Genomic DNA, 18,630 nt, shown 5'->3' with positions numbered 1-18,630 from the left:
GTCTATCAACTAATGAGTGGATAAAGAAAATGTGATACACACACACACACACACACACACACACACACACACACACACACACACACAGCATGGAAGATTACTCAGCCATAAAAAGGAATGAAATAATGGCATTCACCGCAACCTGGATGGAGTTGGAGACTATTATTCTAAGTGAAGTAACTCAGAGATGGAAACCCAAACATCGTATGTTCTTACTTAAAACTGGGAGCTTAAGCTATGAGGGCACAAAGGTGTAAGAATGATACAATGGACTCTGGGAACTCAGGAGAAAGGGTGGGAGTGGGATGAGGGAGAAAAGACTACGCATTGGGTACAGTGTATGTTGCCTGGGTAACGGGTGCAACAAAATCTCAGAAATCACCACTAAAGAACTTATCCATATAGCCAAACATCACATGTTTCCCAACAACTACTGAAATAATTTTAAAAATTAAAAAAAAAAAACTCCCAAAGACAGCTCCCAATAAACAAATACAATGGAGTAGTGATCCAGTGACGAAAAGCCAACAGGCAGAGCAAAGAGGTGCTGAACACAGATAAAGGTCCCTGGCACCAAACTGTGCCTGTGCAACTGGATCCTTCCAAAGATGAGCAAAGGAGCCACTCAAGACCCGTTCTTTTCAAAATGTCTGCAATATAAGGAGAAAGCTTCCACTGATCCAAAAGACAGTTAAACCAGGTTCAGAAAAGACTTTAAAGAAAGAGCAGAGATGAATGGGCAGGAGTCTAAGGTAAGACTTTAGAGCAACTTCTCTTTCAATTACTGAGATGCTGAGTGTGACTGACCTCCCCCAATTCCCCGATCAAATATAGTGGAAAGAGCAGAGGATGCTAAATGTGAACCTAGGGGAAAGAACTCCAGTAGCCCGGTCCTTCCATTCAGAGTCACTCTGCTCTGGGTGGAACACAACAAAACATCAAAGGGAGCTGTTCTCCAAGCGTCCTCACATACTGCGTATGAATACACATGGTAACAGATATAAACAGGGAAACTCGCCCCGCTTCTCTTCTCCTGATATTGGTCCAGCTGTGAATCTAATAGACTCAATCAGGAAAAGAAAAAATGAGAAAAGATACAGCAAACCACTCTGATTGTCCTGTAGATACCACATTATATGATTTAATAGCTAGCCTCTTTTATCATTTTCCTCACTCTAAGTTCCTAACAAAACTCTGAACGTCTTTAGGATGCAATTTCTACATATTTTTGTTTGAAGAATCACACATGAGGGAAATTTCCTTACAAAGGACATCTCAGAATCTTAAGCCAAGAAAGGTCTAACCAGGAGCAAGAGTGACACCTAGTGGGCACTGCAAGAAATCCACCTATACAGCACCCACATTGGTGAGCCCTTTCCTCCTGGGGGCCCTGGGTTTGTCTGCATTATCACCAAGGGCAAGTTCTCCCACTTTACTAACAGTGATCTGCAAATCTTCTCTTCCTCCTACCTTCTTGGCTGTTTAGTTCTTCCATTAAAAAGAGAACACTAACCAAGAAAATGAGTATAAGCCAACTCATCTTTTTGACTTAATGTGGTAAAAGACTGTCAATAAAAAACTAAAATAAAATAACAGACTAAAGTAGAATTGGCGTCAGGCACAGTGGCTCACACCTGTGATCCTGGCACTTTGGGAGGCCAAGGCAGATACTGAGCCCAGTTCAAGACCAGCCTGGGCAACACTGTGAAATCCCATTTCTATAAAAAATTCAAAACTTAGCCGGTCGTGGTGGTGTGCGTCTGTAGTCCCATCTACTGGGGACGCTGAAACGGGACGATTGTTTGAGCCCAGGTCAATGCTGCAGTAAGCCATGATCACACCACTGCACTCCTTTCTGGGTGACAAAGCGAGACCCTGTCTCAAAAAATAAATGAATAAAGTAGAACTGGAAGAACTAGCTTTTCATTACACACCTTATATTCACACTATTTTAAATCCCAACTAGCACAGGTGTATCTTAGACTCTTAGTATATTTAATTAATAGTAACAATAGTACCTTTCTTTCAAGGAATTTATTCATTCAACAAACACTTTCCCTTCTGCAATGGGCACTGTTTTAACTCATTTAATCCACCCAATAACCTTATAAGGTAGGTACTAGAATTAACTAGCCCCTTCTACATAGGAAGAAACTCAGGCACAGAGATGTTAACTAACTGCTAAAAGGTAACATGCCAGAGCACAGCTGGGTTAGGATCCTTACCCAGAATAGTCTGCTCCACTAAACTGGTCTGAAAGGTCCTGTCAGTCAGTTTCAGCCCAAGAATATTCCATGTTAGGGAATATTCCGTTAGCCTCTTAGTCTCGCAACATCCTAAGAAGCTGATACCTCTCAAGACTGCCTCTTCCTTTTAATCCCCTTGTACGAGTCCTTGATACCTCCTCTAGCCTGGACTAGGGCTCCAGCCTCATAACTCATCTCTACACTGCCCACCCATCCTTCACACAGGGCCCCATCATGGCTCTTATTCCATCATTCCCTGGCACAGCTGCATTAGAGGCTCCCTAAGGCTCTAAATGTTCATTTCACACAGACTCTCCTCACCTGGTGCTTCAGCAAGTAAGCATTAAACATTTGGGGTCTAGTGGCAGACAACTTAGGGTGCCCATCCTGGTGCTGTCTTTGGGCAAACAGCTTAACCTTCCTCAGCCAGTGTCCTCCTCTATAACTACCTCATCAAAGCAGGAATCAAAGGAAACATTTTTAGACACTTAGCACCATGTCTAACTTATGCTATGCCAAGGCACGGGTGAAAAACCACCTCTACACCATAAAACATCCTCGCATTCTGCCAAAAAGAACCTTTTTGTGCACTCTAGACTCTTGGTATTCCTCTAGTAGAATTTAGCACATTCTATCTTATTTGTAGGCATGGCTTCTACACATACACACAGATTTCCACAGGTTTACATCAATTCTCCTTAAGGACAGATTACAAGTCCTCCAAATTGAAGTATCCCCTGTAACACACAGCACAACATCTTGCCTTTGGCATGCATCCAATGAATATGGATTAACTGAGTTATTTTCCCCCATGCTTAAGAGAGTCCACAAAAAGAGGCTGCAGTCCAGCTCCTGGAAGGAAAGGTTCTACCCAGAGATGATAACCTTATTTCAAGGCAAGTCCCCTCTGAACTTCCGTCAGCTTCAGGATTATCCCAACTCAAACAGGCTGTGAAATGCACAAGCAACAAAGGTGCTAGGTAAGCAACAATTGTTAGGGGAAGGGAATACGGCAAAGGAGGTGAAGTTAAAAACCCAAACATAGTATAAAGGGAATTCTTCTTTCCAACCAAGCCTTACAAAGCCCATGTCCATTGTGCCTTCCCTAGCCAGATGTAGGGGCCAGTTATGAAGGGCATGGGTGTGTACATGCCTGTTGAATGCCACTCATGTTACCTGGGATCATTTTGATAGCTGTGTTCACTTCACTCCATTTGTGTACCCGGTCAAACTTCCAGTCCAAGATAAAATTCCCATTATCTGTCACCACAGGACCCTAGAAGATAATTTTCCACAATGACCAAGGATGCAGATACAGGTAGGCAGAGAAAGACAGGAAAGTAGAGGGGACAACAAAAGACATGTATGCATTTTAACCAGCTCCCACTTTATGCTTTCTTAGAAGGTGTGCTGTGAAGTGGTCATAAGCAGGAGCTTTGAAATCAGACTTAGATTGTAGTCTTTGTAGAGAGAGAATACAAGCCTCTTAACAAATGTATCAAGCTATTTTTACTCACATGAGCTCCCACTATGACTATGTGAACATGTCACAATTATCACCACATTCCTATCTGATTTCTGGTTCATTGTTCTTACTTCCTTTAGTCCAAAATTTATTGTTCTTATCTGCTTCCTTAAGTTACTACTGGGCCAATAAGAAAAAGGGCAAGAAACAGAATCCAAAAGACAATAAGAACACTAGCAGCAACGTGGCTTTCAAATAAGAACTCTGACAGGGTCACGGTCGAACGACTTCTCCATTTTGTGCTGCATTTCTTTCACGCGCCAACAATATGAACGTCAGTCAGAGCACCGTACAACCACTAGGAATAGAACTACGGTTTTTTTAAAAGTCACAGAAACACCAGGGACAAAGTATATTAAAATAAAAATGTATCAGGGTAGGGTGACAGATCTTTTCGCTATCCTCCAAAGTGTTTATGTAGTTACACATGTAACTGGGGTTAGCTTCTGGATTGCTCTTTGCTTGCTTATTTAAGTACAAAAAGAGGGAAAAGTTCTGTGCAATCCACTTTAGAAGCTAAAGAGAAACATGAAAAATCTGGACCATCTGGAGTGTGTTCCTGGGGAAGAGTTCACACAACCCAGGAAATTCTACTTCTTGTCACATTTAACCACAGAATGAGAGGAAAGAAGAGGGAGAAAAGAAGTTACACCATGGAACCTAAAAAACTTTCTGCTTCAAACGGGTTCCCAAAGCCAGTGTTTCACAGCTGCCAATCAGGGTGTTCCAGGCCTCAGGCACAAAGGTCAGATCACCTGTGGGATGTCAGAACGTGAGGCACAGAGAAAGAATCATTCCCCTATCTGTACAAAGGAGATGCACTGTATTAAGTGTGGTCTTGTCTACAAGAGTTTGAATGCAGAAACTAACAGGGCCAACTCTCTGAAAATAAACAAATACATCAATTAAAAATAAATAAAAGCCAATTGCCTGGTGGAGGCACAGAGAACCTAACTGGAACAGAAGGGAGCACACCACACTGAAAACCTGAGTGCACCCAGGACACTCCCGGCCCAACCAGGCCACTCACAGCCTTGTTGACAGCCATTCGAAGTTCAACCACGCCCCCAAACTTCTGGCTCACAGCTCGGCTCACTGGGACATAGGCCATTGGGATGACTTCGATGGGGATTCCCTTGTGCCACTGATCCCCGAGATTCTTCGAATCTTTCCTGGAAAGGAGGAGTCAAAAAGTGAAATAAAAGTAAATAAGTTCAATAGTACAGGCAAACACCAAATTCAGGAATAGGGTTAATTAGATGGTAGGAAGGCAAGGAAAGTGATCAGAGGCAGTATACACAGGGCTTCAAATGAATTAGCTGTTTCACTATATAGGAAAAGAGCTATTTGAAATACATATGACAAAAATGTTAAAATCTGATATTGCTGGCTTGTAGGTATGTAGGTGTTTAATATTTATGCTCATCCTGTGGCTACATTTCACAAGCAAATACACACATGCACATATTTGAAATTAACATGCTCAGCACAGTGCTTTTGACCAGATTCCTCTCAGATGCTCATCTGAGAGCCTGGCCAAAGACTATCAATGACACCAGTCACCTGCGGCAAACCCTGACCTGAGAAGAAGCAGGGCATGCTGAGTCACTGCCCGTGGGCAGGGCACACCCTGAGGCTCCCTGTGAGGATCCAGTGAGTGACATGACACATGAGAGCACGATCTGCTAACAGGGTGAAAAGCTGTTTCCCCGTTCCACTGAACACGTGAAATAATGCTAGAGATCCTGGCTGCAGATAACAGTGGTGTGATTAGCAACATCTACCTTCAGCCTAGAAGCAGAACATAAAGTCTCCCAGACACTGTACTAAGTCCTAGCAATCAGTCTCAGAAAGTCAGAGAGTCCCTGCAGCTCTCCATTTCCCCCTTCACAAAAATGAGGATGAGGCCTAGGGCTCCAATCTACCTCCTTAGTTGGCAGTTCAGACACCAGAAACTACCTGAAATCAGCGATCACGATGAAGCGACTAGCATAGCCAGCCACAATCTTCTCCTGGGTCAGGCAGCCTCTGCAGATAGGAAGGAAGCAAAGGAACACAGGAGTAAGACAAAAATCTCAGTTTGGGAACTAAGGTCACATACAGGAATCCCAAATCCACTCAATCCTGGCACTTAAAAAGAAATTTAACTTTTAATTTTCAAAGGGACATCCCCAGTCCCATTATGCTGCTCCTAGTAAATGGACTCTAGAAACATTACCCTGTGTCTGAAAGAAACCTAGAAAGCAGACAAGGTTCCCATTCAGGCCAGGCATAATTCCATCCAAATGCATCTGAGAGGAAGCATTGTGTACAGGGAGACGTCATCTGGACATGGCATGAATGGGAGGGTCTAGAAGCTGAGGGCATGCTTTGAACAACCTGCCCAATCGACTATTTGCCAATGAGGGCGATGAAGTGGAGACAGCCCAGAGCACTGAATCAGCAGATTTGGGTCCAGGTCTACCTCTACGGTTCAGCAGCTAAATTATCTCACATCTGCAGTTGACATGATTAAATAACACATAAGGAAATCTAATAAACAGTAAAGTGTGATTTTAAACAAATGCCACATCACTCCATAGTCTGCTTGATTATAAGAGCCAGCAGAACAGGATTTCACCTTTTTCAACTCACCATTTCTACCACTCCCCAAATCAGCACTTAAGAAATACCCAATTAATGTCTTCCAAAGGAACAAATAATATCCCTAACTGCTCACAGAGGTAAGCACAGCTTCAAAGCAAAAGTCACACACTGGTGCCCACAGACCTAATAATCTAGCCAATATTATTTTGATTTGGCCTTACGTTTTTAAAGTCTGAATCAACAAAAGAACACAGATCCACAGGGAATCCATTATGATGAATGATCTCACTAAAGAGGCCCAGGTTCCTCGTCACTAAATTGCTGCTAATGACCAGAAATGCTGAGTTGGGTCCAAGGCCATATGCTATTAATATCCCAGGAGAAAGCCAAACTTGCATACGTCACAGTGGCAATTTGTTTATTCTGTATCCATCTTGCTTTGCTAAGGATTAACTGGCAGATACTCTTTAGCACAGAAGCCCCCACCGCACTCACCCGCCGCCCTTGATGAGATTGAGATCAGCATCTACTTCATCAGCACCATCGATGGCAAGGTCGATCTGCATCGGGGGGAAAGGAAAGATACAAAAACCACTTGAGGGGAGGCTCTGTGCTAATTGCCCGAGCGTGCAATAGCTCCTCAGATACTCAGCAGCCCTATTAGCTAATTCCAGTACTCCCATTTAACAAATCAAGAAATTGAGCTACAAGAGATTAAGGCGCTCCACTAGGATCAAAGGGAAACAGCACAGGACTTGGGACTCTAACCAGGGTACAGTTCTTACCCACAAGACTATGTTCCCTTTTCTCATTGATGGGCTTCCCTGTGGACAACCTGGCACTATTTAGAACATATGTTCTCAGTGTGGGTGCTATCACCTCCCCCAAGAGGCAAAAATTGGTTTTTGGTGGGGAAATAAAAAATCTTAGATATTACAATGAGTCTTGTCCAACCAAAGGGTCAATACAGTAATATCTGTGCTACTAAATTCCACTGGGGGTGGGAAAGTGCAAAAAAAAAAAAAAAAAACAACCACCGGATTCAGAAGTCTCTGTACTGTGAGCAACATCAAATGAAGAGATACGTTAAGAAAGCTGACGTGTTCCCGAACTGGAAATTATCTGGGACATTGCCACTAAGACCCCACTTGTCTGGGCTTGCCTGCTCCCTCTATTAGGAAGCTCCACCACAAGCCCCTAAAGCGGTTGGGGGGCAAATGGGTTCATCTAGCTTTCAAAAATCAAAATCAAGAAAGTTACACATTTCTCACCACTCATGGTATCTGCATGGACAATGTAGGAACCCCAAGTATATTTTTAAAGACAGCAAGCAGTATGCAGGGTACAAATTCTATTCATGGTGCAGTTACTAAGTTGCCTGGCATGGCTGGCATGGCACAGGTATAAAAAATACAGGTCCATATGGGTCATGCTTGCTTCCAGGATTTTACAGACTCCAGCCTTTGTCTGAAGTTACAGTCAGCACTGCTCTCCGCAAGCCTGCATTAACCCGAGTCAGGCTGCACTGTGGCAATTCTCAGGGGTATGGAAAGTGGCAACTTTTTCTGTCTGGGCTCCAGGCCCACCTTCAGCCCAAACCACTCTCTTCACAGCTGCTGAACACATGATCAGCCTGTGCCCCTGGCTCTGCCCACGGAAATCTCCAAGTCCTTCCCATAGTTCTTACTAACCCCTGTGAGGCCCATGTGTATGACAGAAACATGGGCTACTAGATCACCATCAAGTCTCAACCCCCCGCCTGGTTTTCCAGGTGCCTCAAAACCACCCCACTTTTCCTATCCAGCTTTGCTTTCCCTCTCCCCACTATGCACCAACGCAGTACACTCACTCTATCCTATCACCCCAGCCAGTCTGAGCAGTGTCCATTTGCCCATGTGGAGCTGTTCCTGTGGTTCCCATCTACCACCCTCTGGAATGTTCTCTCCTGCCCTTGCCACCTGGCCTTTAGAGCGCAATTCAAACTTTACCTCTTCCCAAAAACCTCAAACTAGCATTAGTCTAGAATAGATGTGCCTGAGTTCAAATTCTGATTCTGCCACTTAAAAACTGTGGCATTAGCCATATGACTTACCCTCTCTGTGCCTTTTTCACATCTATAAAATGGGAAAATTATGGTATCCTATCTTCACGAATACTGGAGATGAAAGTTTAATACAGGTACAGCACTCAGCACAAAAGCTGGTACATAATAATGACTCAAAAAATGCCAGCTACGGTGTGTGATGCTGCTCACCCTCATCAACGTCAGTCTCCCCTGGACTGCCCCGTGTTAGTCTTTACCACAAAACTTAATTTTAATGTTTTCAAATGTCCATGGCTGCCTCAGATGATTCTTCCTTATTTCTACTTAGTGGCAAGCTCCATCAGCTGGCTCACTCTTACATCTCTGCACAAAGACCTCAGGAAGCCCTAGGATGCAGCCCTGGGCTTGCCCACTTCCCTTCACTACATTCACACTGAGCCCTCGGGGTTAAACCACAAGGAACGTGGTGGAAAGGAACCACCTCGGCACTTGTGACCTCAGCCAAAATTAATACTCAAGGTCCCAGGAGAAAACTTGGTACAACTAACTGACATCTTCCCTAGATTTGACAAGATATCTGGAGCTCACGAACAAGTGACAGCCACAAAAAAGCAGAGAGAAATACTCCGTGGTCTGCCTCTGAGTGGCAATCTTACCTCTGGGTGTCGATCCAGGTCACTGAGGGTCAAGCCATACTGCAGGATGAGCTGGCGGGCCTGCGGGGGACAGGGAAGAGCAACCACAAACATTTACCTGAGTTCATGGCAAGGATTCTCAGAATTCTTCTGGATTTAAGTGTCCCAAGTCCTGCCCAAGCTCACTCCCAAAGCCCAGCATGGCCCTCCAAGAGGTAGGAGATCTAGCCCCATGGATGGCAAAACTAACTGCTGATCCAACCTGGGAGCTGGACAAAGGCAAACAGCACAGCAAAGACCCTGTTCCAATGCGAAGCTAAGAGCTCCTCCTCAGTGCAGCAAAGACCCTGTTCCAATGCGAAGCTAAGAGTTCCTCCTCAGTGCAGCAAAGACCCTGTTCCAATGCGAAGCTAAGAGCTCCTCCTCAGGGCAGCAAAGACCCTGTTCCAATGCGAAGCTAAGAGTTCCTCCTCAGTGCAGCAAAGACCCTGTTCCAATGCGAAGCTAAGAGCTCCTCATCAGGGACTTGTGACGAAAGAGAATGCCATGGCATCCTAAAGCTTCTGGCAAAACAAGTGCGACAAAAAGTTCCTAACGTAGAACCAAATCCATAACATTTTAGAAAAGCTTTTAAAACAATCCAATGGTATAAAAACAGACTGAGGAAGATCACTATGAATGGACACGGAGTGATTTCCAGCCCACACCGTTAAGTAAATATGAGAAACAGAAAATATACACTTAAAAATGCCAGAAACCAAAAAGACTAAGTGAGGAAATCAGCAAATTTAGCACACTAGACTGGGAGAGATTTAGGATGTTTGTGAAAAAGTCAGCACCACTGACTTTATAGTCATGCTTCAGAGCTAATCTTTTTAAAAAGGTGACAAAAGGGGAGAACACTGGTTACAGCCAACACATGGCTCTGAGCAGGATTCGTAGCTGGAATAAAGGAACCTCAAAACTTCATGTTTGAATGCCCAAGTCCTAGCGATGTGGATTTATGTTCATGTCATTGTTTATAATGCACAGAAACCAAACGTTTCTTAAAACAAAAAGCACCTGAGATTAAGAATCAGAAGGTCCAGGTTCCAATCTTAAATGAGCCAGCTCTGTGACCCTTGGCAATTTTTCTCATCTATAAAAAGGTAGGGACAGATGAAATGACCAAAGTCAACTTTCTAATCTAAAATCCTAAGACTCTAAGACTAAAACATAAAGATCTTGAAAATTGTAATGTTGGAGCCAAATTCAAACAAACTAAAAAATATATTTTTAAAGGATAAGACAATAAAAAAACTCTGAACCCCAGATATGATGTTATTAAAAAGTATTGATGTTATTAGAAATTATTGCTTTTTTTTTTTTTAGTATTGTGATGTTTAAAAGACTCCCTATTTTTCAGAGACATATGAAATATATACAATGAAATAATATTATGCCTGGAATTTGTTTCTAAGTAACAAGAGTCGGGGGATATTTAGGTATGGATGAAACAGGATTGGCTGTGAATTGATAATTATTGAAACTGGGTGCTGAGTACATGGAAGTTAATTTTATAGTTCTCCCTCCTTTCTAAACTTTGAAATTTTCCATAATAAAAAGCTAAAATAAAATGCTGGCTGAATAAGCAAGTTCAAAAACACACTTATGATTTTGTACTTACTAAAGAGAAATATATACTGTAAAGGAAAACAGCAAAAATAGTATTGCTAGATTATTTCTTAATTCTTAGATTTCTCCAAAAGTACTATTAGAACTATGCTGTCATTAAAAACAAAAAGAAAGAGAGATCATGTCCTTTTCAGGAACATGGATGGAGCCAGAGGCCATTATCCTTAGCAAACTAGCGCAGGAACAGAAAACCAAATACCACATGTTCTCACTTATAAGTGGGAGCTAATACAGCGCAACAATACACACTGGGGCTGACTGAAGGACAGAGGGTGGAGGGTGGGAGGAAGGAGAGGATCAGGGAAAATAACTAATGGGTACTAGGCTTAATATCTCCGTGACAAAATAATCTGTACAACAAACCCCCACGACACGAGTTTACCTATATAACAAACCTGCACATGTACCCCTGAACTTTAAAGTTCAAAAAAGTAAAAGTAGTATTAGAGAAACCATCCTAACTTCAGATCTGAGACTATAAAAACATTGGAAAGTGACCTCTTAGATGGCCCCAATAATCCTCACCTCCTGATATTCATCCCTTTGGGTCATCACTTCCCACTGTCCCAGAACTGGTCTGTGTGAGTGACCAATGGCACAAAGCGGAGGTGATGACATGACACCTCTGAAATTAGTTTATAAAGAATGCTGCAGAAGGAGGGCAGGGGTAAGGCTGCAGAGTGGCACGCTTCTCTCTCTCCCTCACACACACACACGCACGCAAGCGCGCATACATACACACACGCATGCACACGTGCGGGTGCGCGCGCGCACACACACACACACACACGGGGTATTAAACCAATCATTAACACATCGCTTCGCTAACAGCCATGCACAGTGGCTCATGCCTGTAATCCCAGCACCTTCGGAGGCCAAGGTAGGTGGATCAGTTGAGGCCAGGAGTTCAAGACCAGCCTGACCAACATGGTGAAACCCCGTCTCTACTAAAAATACAAAAATTAGCTGGGCATCATGGTGTGTACCTGTAATCCCAGCTACTCAGGAGGCTGAGGCAGGAGGATCACCTGAGACCAGGAGGTGGAGGGTGGCAGTGAGCCGAGATAGTGCCAATGCACTCCAGCCTGGGCGACAGAGCAATACTCTGTCTCAAAAACAAAACAAACAAACAAAAACCACACTGCTAACTGATAAGGACATTTTAAAAATAGGTGTCGTGTCCTAGACAAGGAGTTGGCTCTCCTTCCCCTAAAAGGCACATTATCTCCACTGCTTCTCTACCATATACTTATAAAATATTGCATACGTGAATGTAGCATTAATTCTTTGAACATTTGTGGAGTGCCAGGCACCACACCAGACACTCAAGATAGTAACACACACTCTCCATGCACAAGGGCCTCTATATTCTTATATAAATGTATATACCTTAAATCAGGGGTGTCCAGCCTTTTGGTTTCCCTGGATCACACTGGAAGAATTGTCTTGGGCCACACATAAAATACACTAACACTACCAATAGCTGATGAGCTTAAAAAAAAAAAAAAAAAATCACAAAACAACTCAATGTTTTAAGAAAGTTTATGAACTTGTGTTGGACCACATTCAAAGCCATCTTGGGCCACAGGTTGGACAAGCTTGCCTTAAATGATCACCACAACCAACTGAGCTACGCCTCCTCACCACAACCACCGGCCACCCAGCCTAGTATCTGACCAAAGCCTGGCACATGAAAACGGCCTGGTCGGTAAGCACTGTCTATTTCTGTAGCTGGGAGGCCCTCTGTGATTCCCCTGCATACCCCCACACTCCACCCTCAACCTCTGCAAGCCCTGAGACTCTCCCATTTTCCCCAACAGACAATAAGCAACAACACAAGAAGAACATCGGTACTCCCTTAAAACAGTTCTGTGCCCCAATTCACAACACGGGTCTCAGAAATTCTGCCAGTTTGTTAAAATGGACAACTGAAGTACTTCAGAATGGGACGTTTTATGGAGACAGGATCTTTAGAGAGGTAATCAAATTCAAATGAGGCCATTGGAGTAAGCTCTAAATCAATGTAACTGGTGTCCTTATTAAAAGCGGAAATTTTGACACAGAAACAAATAGGCCCACAGGGAGAACAACATGTGAACATGCAGGCAGAGATCAGGGGGATGGACCTACAAGCCAAGGAACACCAAAGGATATCAGCAACCCACCGAGAGAGTTAGGAGGAAGGCACAGAACAGATTCTCCTTCACAGTCTCAGAGAACCAATTCTGCCAACACCTTTATCTCGGAGTTCTAGCCTCCAGAACTCTCAGACAATACATTTCTGGGTTTTTTTAAGCTACTCAGTCTGTAGAACCCTGTTATGGCAGCCTTGGCAAACTGATGCATGGAGTTTAACAAACAGCATGAGGGTTTTGACCCACTGCTGGCTCAGTGAGCATATGCAGCCTCTGGTGCTCCACTGAGATTTGCAACTGCTAGACACCAGAAGCTTCTAACAGGCAAGGAAAAAGGTTTCTGGAGCATGTAAACACCCCTGCCTGCACTTCTGGCCAGAGCTCGGGAAAGTGCAAGGAGCAGAAAAGCTAATGATTAGCTTGTGATTCTGAAGAAAGACAAGAAGCAAACCCCACAGCTGGTACCTCTAAATGTCTCTTGTGATTAGGGACAGTGGCACTTGGCAGGCTAACGGTACTTCTGTTTTCCCTTAATTTGACAATAAAACCTGAAAATGTAGTTCTATTATTTCACAAAATGTGGTTTTCAGGTTTTGTGGTGCTTACATAGTAGAAGCGTAAACATTTTCCCTTCTACTACCCAATCAAGGTAGAACCAAAGACAGAGTGAGCAATAAACGCTGTTTTTGGTTTAAACCAGTTCTGGCTTTCAAGTGCTTTACCTTCTTCTTTACCTTCTATCTTTAAAATTAAAGGCCTTTAATTTTAATCCACCAAATCCACCAAAATCATTTAAATCCCTATAGGTTTACTTATTTAAAAAGTAGGGCATGAAACTGTTGGGGCTCAGGATACCCCAAAATAAAAGCCTCAGAAACATCCTCAGGAGCTGCCGGGCATGGTGGTTCACTCCTATAATCCCAGCACTTTGGGAGGCCCAGGTGGGTGGATCACCTGAGGTTGGGAGTTCGAGATCAGCCTGGCCAACATGGTGAAATCCCATCTCTACTACTAAAAATACAAAAAAATTAGCTGGGTGTGGTGCCGTATGTTTGTAATCTCATCTACTAGGGAGGCTGAAGCATAAGAATCACTTGAACCTGGGAGGTGGAGGTTGAAGTGAGCCAAGATCACACCACTGCACTCCAGCGTGGGTGACAGAGTGAGACTCTGTTTCAAAAAAAACAAAACAAAATAAAACAAAAAAAGAAAGAAAGAAAAGAAAGAAAAAAGAAAGAAGTATCTTCAGAAGCAAAAGTTCCTTTCAATTTATTCTGCCCTCCTGACTCTGGCCCCTCATGCTCCCCTGAGGATAGCCATAGAAACTAGAATCCCTCCTCCCCAAGGCAGGTCACAGAAACCACAACCACTTTCCTTTTCCCTTTCCCCAAAGCCACACATAAAACTGTGAAAGGAAAATAAATCTTGAGGCCCCATAACCACTCCAGCTGGGAACTGCTTAGGGCAAACCTGCCTCCCATTCTATTCAAAGTCATCCCTCTGCTCACTGTGATAAATGCATATCTGATTGCCTCCTTTGGAAAGGCTAATTAGATGCTCAAAAGAATGCAACCATGTGTCTCTTATATACTATGAGCTGGAAGCCCCCTTCCAGCTTCAAGTCCTCCCGCCTTTGCTTGAGTTGTCCCACCTTTCCAGACCAAACCAATGTTCATCTTGCATATACTGATTAACACCTCATGTCTCCCTAAAATATACAAAACCAAACTGTGCTCTGACCACCTTGGCCACATGTCATCAGGACCTCCTGAGGCGTGTCACAACCACGTGCCCTCAACTTTGGCAATATAAACTTTCTAAATTAACTGAAACCTGTCTCAGATTTTCAGGGTTGACATTTTGGTAACCACAGAGGATTCTGAGTGGAGGTGCCCCTGACCTTTGACAAATCTCCTATCAGTGCCTGGAACCAGCATGAGCTAATTTTATGGCTCAAACCAACAGGACAATTTGCTGAGGTCTGGGAGTACACCCTCCCGAGAATCCCTGATCTCCCCAAATCTGGTCAAAAATCTAAAGTTTGTTTTGCTGTACAACTCACCGCTCTTTTTTTTTTTTTTTTTTTTTGGAGTTTTACTTGCTTCCAGCAAGGAAGGCAAGGCAGGCAAGATTTCCTGTTTCCATGATGATGGAAGGCAGGTAACTCCTTTATGGAGTTTGACCTCGCTCCCAGCAGGGAATATGAGTTCAAGTTTTTTTGTTTTTTTTTCCTCCTGCTTCTAGGGCAGTAGAAAGCAGTCTTTAGCCTGAAACCCATCCCTAGGTAAGTAGTTGAACTGAAGTTTTATCTTATCTAAAGTTTAACAACCAGTTGGTTTTAATTTCTCCTTACCATTAGAGCACTCAGTGTTCATACTGCCAGCGTTTTTGTTGTTGTTTGTTGCAGTCTTCTCCCAACAGATTTGACCAACTCTACCTGACTTGATCAAATCCAAGTAAGAATTCCAAATTATCAGTAACAAACCCTTTCTACTTTGGCTAAAGTTCCTCGCAGCTGAAAAAGAGGGAAAAACAAACAAACAAAAAAACTATGCACTTGGTTTCTGTGTTTGCTTCCTGTCTTTAAAAAAAAAAAAAAAAAAAAAAAAGTTCTTTCGTTTACTTTTCTTCCACTCTATACTTCTCCTTCCCCCTTTGCCATCTGCAGTACCAAAAAAAGTCTAATGTTTATAATGACTTGAACTCCTTTAAAGAATTCAGAACAAAGGTGCCACTCACCACAGTTGGGGTGTTCTGTTTTCCCTGTGGAGTTTCAAGAGTCATGTGCAGATTCTTCTTAGGTCTAAAGCTCTGTTTTCCTGTATTGCGTGACCTGAACTCTTTGGCTGTGGGGTACCAGAGATTACCTTGTACAGTACAGAAAGGATTTGACCATGGCTTGTATAATGGCAGATGAGACAAAGAACTGTTATTGTCTTTGTTTCAAAGCTAAATTACAAACTAAATTCCTCCCAAAGACCAGTAATGAACAAGGACAGCATAAAGGTAGAAGCAAGATAGAGTCAGTTAGGTCCTATCTTCTTCACTGTCTCAGAATTTTGCAATGGAGAGTTTTATAACTTTAATGACTACCAAACTTTTCATAATCTAGATAAACAATTAAGTCAATGTAATGCGACAAATACTTGTATACAAACTTGTCATAATTTAGAATCAAAAGCTATATTAAATTATAGATACTTCATTATTTGGATATTTTCCAATAAAAATATATTGTAGAAAAACATTCTAAAAACAGTGCCCTTAAAAAGGTGAACACTTTTTGTCTGATTCAAAGCTTTTTTAAAGGTTATGTATAAAACAAGGTAAAAGAAACCACAAAATAAGAGAGATGTAAAGAAAGCTATAGAAATAAAGGGGTTTTTTTTGGTGAAAAAGCTTAAAGAGAAATAATTTTATATGAGAAAAAATCTTGTATGATTAATTTGGACCTAGAATAATATGACTGGTTGTTTAAGAAAGAGGTATGTTCAGGACAAACCAGAAAGTCCAAGCATGTCATGAGGAGTCTAAGGCATAATAAAAGGATTATAAAAAAATTTTTACATGATCAAGCTGTCTATAATTAAAGGGAAATGATAATGGTCTTTCTGGAGATTGGGTTTGCTATTTTAAAAAGCCATTTATATACTAAAGAATTTATTAGAACAGTAAGGGATTGATTTCTCAAGGGATTTACTCTTAATAATTAGAGATTTTAATTATGCTTTAAAATAAATATATGTAAAGATATATTTAATGTTATTAATACATAATCATGTTTCAATACATAATTATAATTACATAATATATATTATATGAACTCATCCTTTCTTATGGCTGCATTCCATGGTGTATATGCACCGCATTTCCTTTATCCAGTCTATCACCGATGGGCATTTGGGCTGGTTCCAAGTCTTTGCTATTGTGAATAGTGCTGCAATAAACATACATGTGCATGTGTGTGTGTGTGTGTGAATATATATATATAAAATAGATATAAAAAATATATCTATTATATATAAACATATATTAATTATAGTAATAAAATATACTAATATGTTGTATTATATATTAGTTATACTAATTATATTAAAATACAATTATATTAATATAATTAATATATTTATAAAATATAATTACATTAATAAAATTAATAAATTTATGTATATTAAAGTATAATTATTAAATGTTTTTCTTTTTTTATTATACTTAAAGCTCTGGAATACATGTGCAGAACGTGCAGGTTTGTTACATAGGTATATACATGGCATGGTGGTTTGCTGTACCCATCAACCCATCATCTACATCGGCTATTTCTCCTAATGCTATTCCTCTCCTAGCCCCTCACCCACTGACAGGCCCCAGTGTGTGATGTTCCCCTCCCTGTGTCCATGTGTTTTCATTGTTCAACTCCCACTTACGAATGAGAACAAGCAGTGTTTGGTTTTCTGTTCTTGTGTTAGTTTGCTAAGAATGATGGTTTCCAGCTTCATCCATGTCCGTGCAAAGGACATGAACTCATCCTTTTTTATGGCTGCATAGTATTCCATGGTGTATATGTGCCACATTTTCTTCATCCAGTCTATCATTGATGGGCATTTGGGTTGGTTCCAAGTCTTTGCTACTGTGAATAGTGCTGCAATAAACATACATGAGAATGAATGTGTCTTTATAGTACAATGATTTATAACCTTGGGGTATATTCCCAGTAATGGGATTGCTGGGTGAAATGGCATTTCTGGTTCTAGATCCTTGAGGAATTGCCACACTGTCTTCCACAATGGTTGAACTAATTTACACTCCCACCAACAATGTAAAAGCGTTCCTATTTCTCCACATCCTCTCTAGCATCTGTTGTTTCCTGACTTTTTAATGATATCCATTCTAACCAGTGTGAGACGGTATCTCATAACTATTAAATATATTTCTATATATTTAAATAATATATATTTAAAATATATTTAATAACGTATTTAAAAATAATTTAAATTTTTTAAATTTTGTTTTAGAAGTTTGACATTTATTGCATCTCACCATTTTCAGTTTTCTCTCCCCTTTTAAAAGGAGCAAAGTAATGCTCTCCAACTCATTTTCAGCTCATATAAGTTTTTTTCCCCTCAAGTTCTATTTGTTGTGGCCTGATGCTAACAATAATTTCTTAAAGGTCTAAAGGAAATGTTTTCTTCCAACATAATATTCTGTAACTGGCCTAACAGATTTTACGTTTTATGGAAATAATTCCTATGGCATTAAGTTTTGGTTTGCTTAGGAAAAAAACTGAGACTAATTTTTTTTTTAATTAATGTATCTTTTTAACTAATGTATTTTTTTTAATTAATGTATCTTTTTAACTAATGTATCTTTTTTTTTAATCCATGTATCTTTTTGTATGTGCTTTTAAAGTTCTTGTAATATTAAGTTACAGGGCTTTGACTCCTGAGTCTGAAAAGGATACCAAGTCTTGTGAAATCTTAAATACTGACAGCAATTAAAGCCTCATCATCAGATCCCATATAAGATGTCAATCAAAATAAACTGCATTACTGAGACACAGGCCAGAAATTAAAGCTATTCAACTCCTCAAGGCCAAGGGACTATCATGGAAGAGGTGGGTGTGTGAGATTGTCAGAGCCAATTTTGAGAGATAAAATAAATTCAGTTTCACTATAAATAAATCATTAATGTCAAAAGCACACTGATGCAAGACCAGCATATGGGCACCTGTGTCAGATGAGCAAGGTTATCTTTTTTTTTTTTTTCCGTCAAATAAAATCTTTATTTC

At 41.3% G+C, this 18,630-nt stretch overlaps 1 protein-coding gene across 2 annotated transcripts in view; it reads right to left on the bottom strand.

Annotated features, from left to right (window-relative positions):
* RPIA (ribose 5-phosphate isomerase A) overlaps positions 1-18,630 on the bottom strand; it is a 61,305-nt gene that overhangs the window by 9,781 nt on the left and 32,894 nt on the right. Inside the window, exons 4-8 of one of the 2 annotated variants that reach the window (XM_050755240.1) lie at positions 9,058-9,117; positions 6,853-6,917; positions 5,731-5,799; positions 4,802-4,943; positions 3,423-3,522 (exon numbers count right to left, since the gene is read on the bottom strand). In XM_050755240.1, the coding sequence (XP_050611197.1) occupies positions 3,423-3,522; positions 4,802-4,943; positions 5,731-5,799; positions 6,853-6,917; positions 9,058-9,117 (436 nt within the window). Of the gene's footprint in view, positions 1-3,422; positions 3,523-4,431; positions 4,944-5,730; positions 5,800-6,852; positions 6,918-9,057; positions 9,118-18,630 lie in introns of those variants that run through there. The other variant, XR_007718948.1, reaches the window with a different exon arrangement.

This window comes from Macaca thibetana, chromosome 13 (assembly GCF_024542745.1).
Source record: "Macaca thibetana thibetana isolate TM-01 chromosome 13, ASM2454274v1, whole genome shotgun sequence".
Taxonomy (NCBI): Eukaryota; Metazoa; Chordata; class Mammalia; order Primates; family Cercopithecidae; genus Macaca; species Macaca thibetana.
The sequence above is the reverse complement of the archived record's forward strand: the minus strand, read 5'-3'. Positions and strand labels throughout refer to the sequence as shown.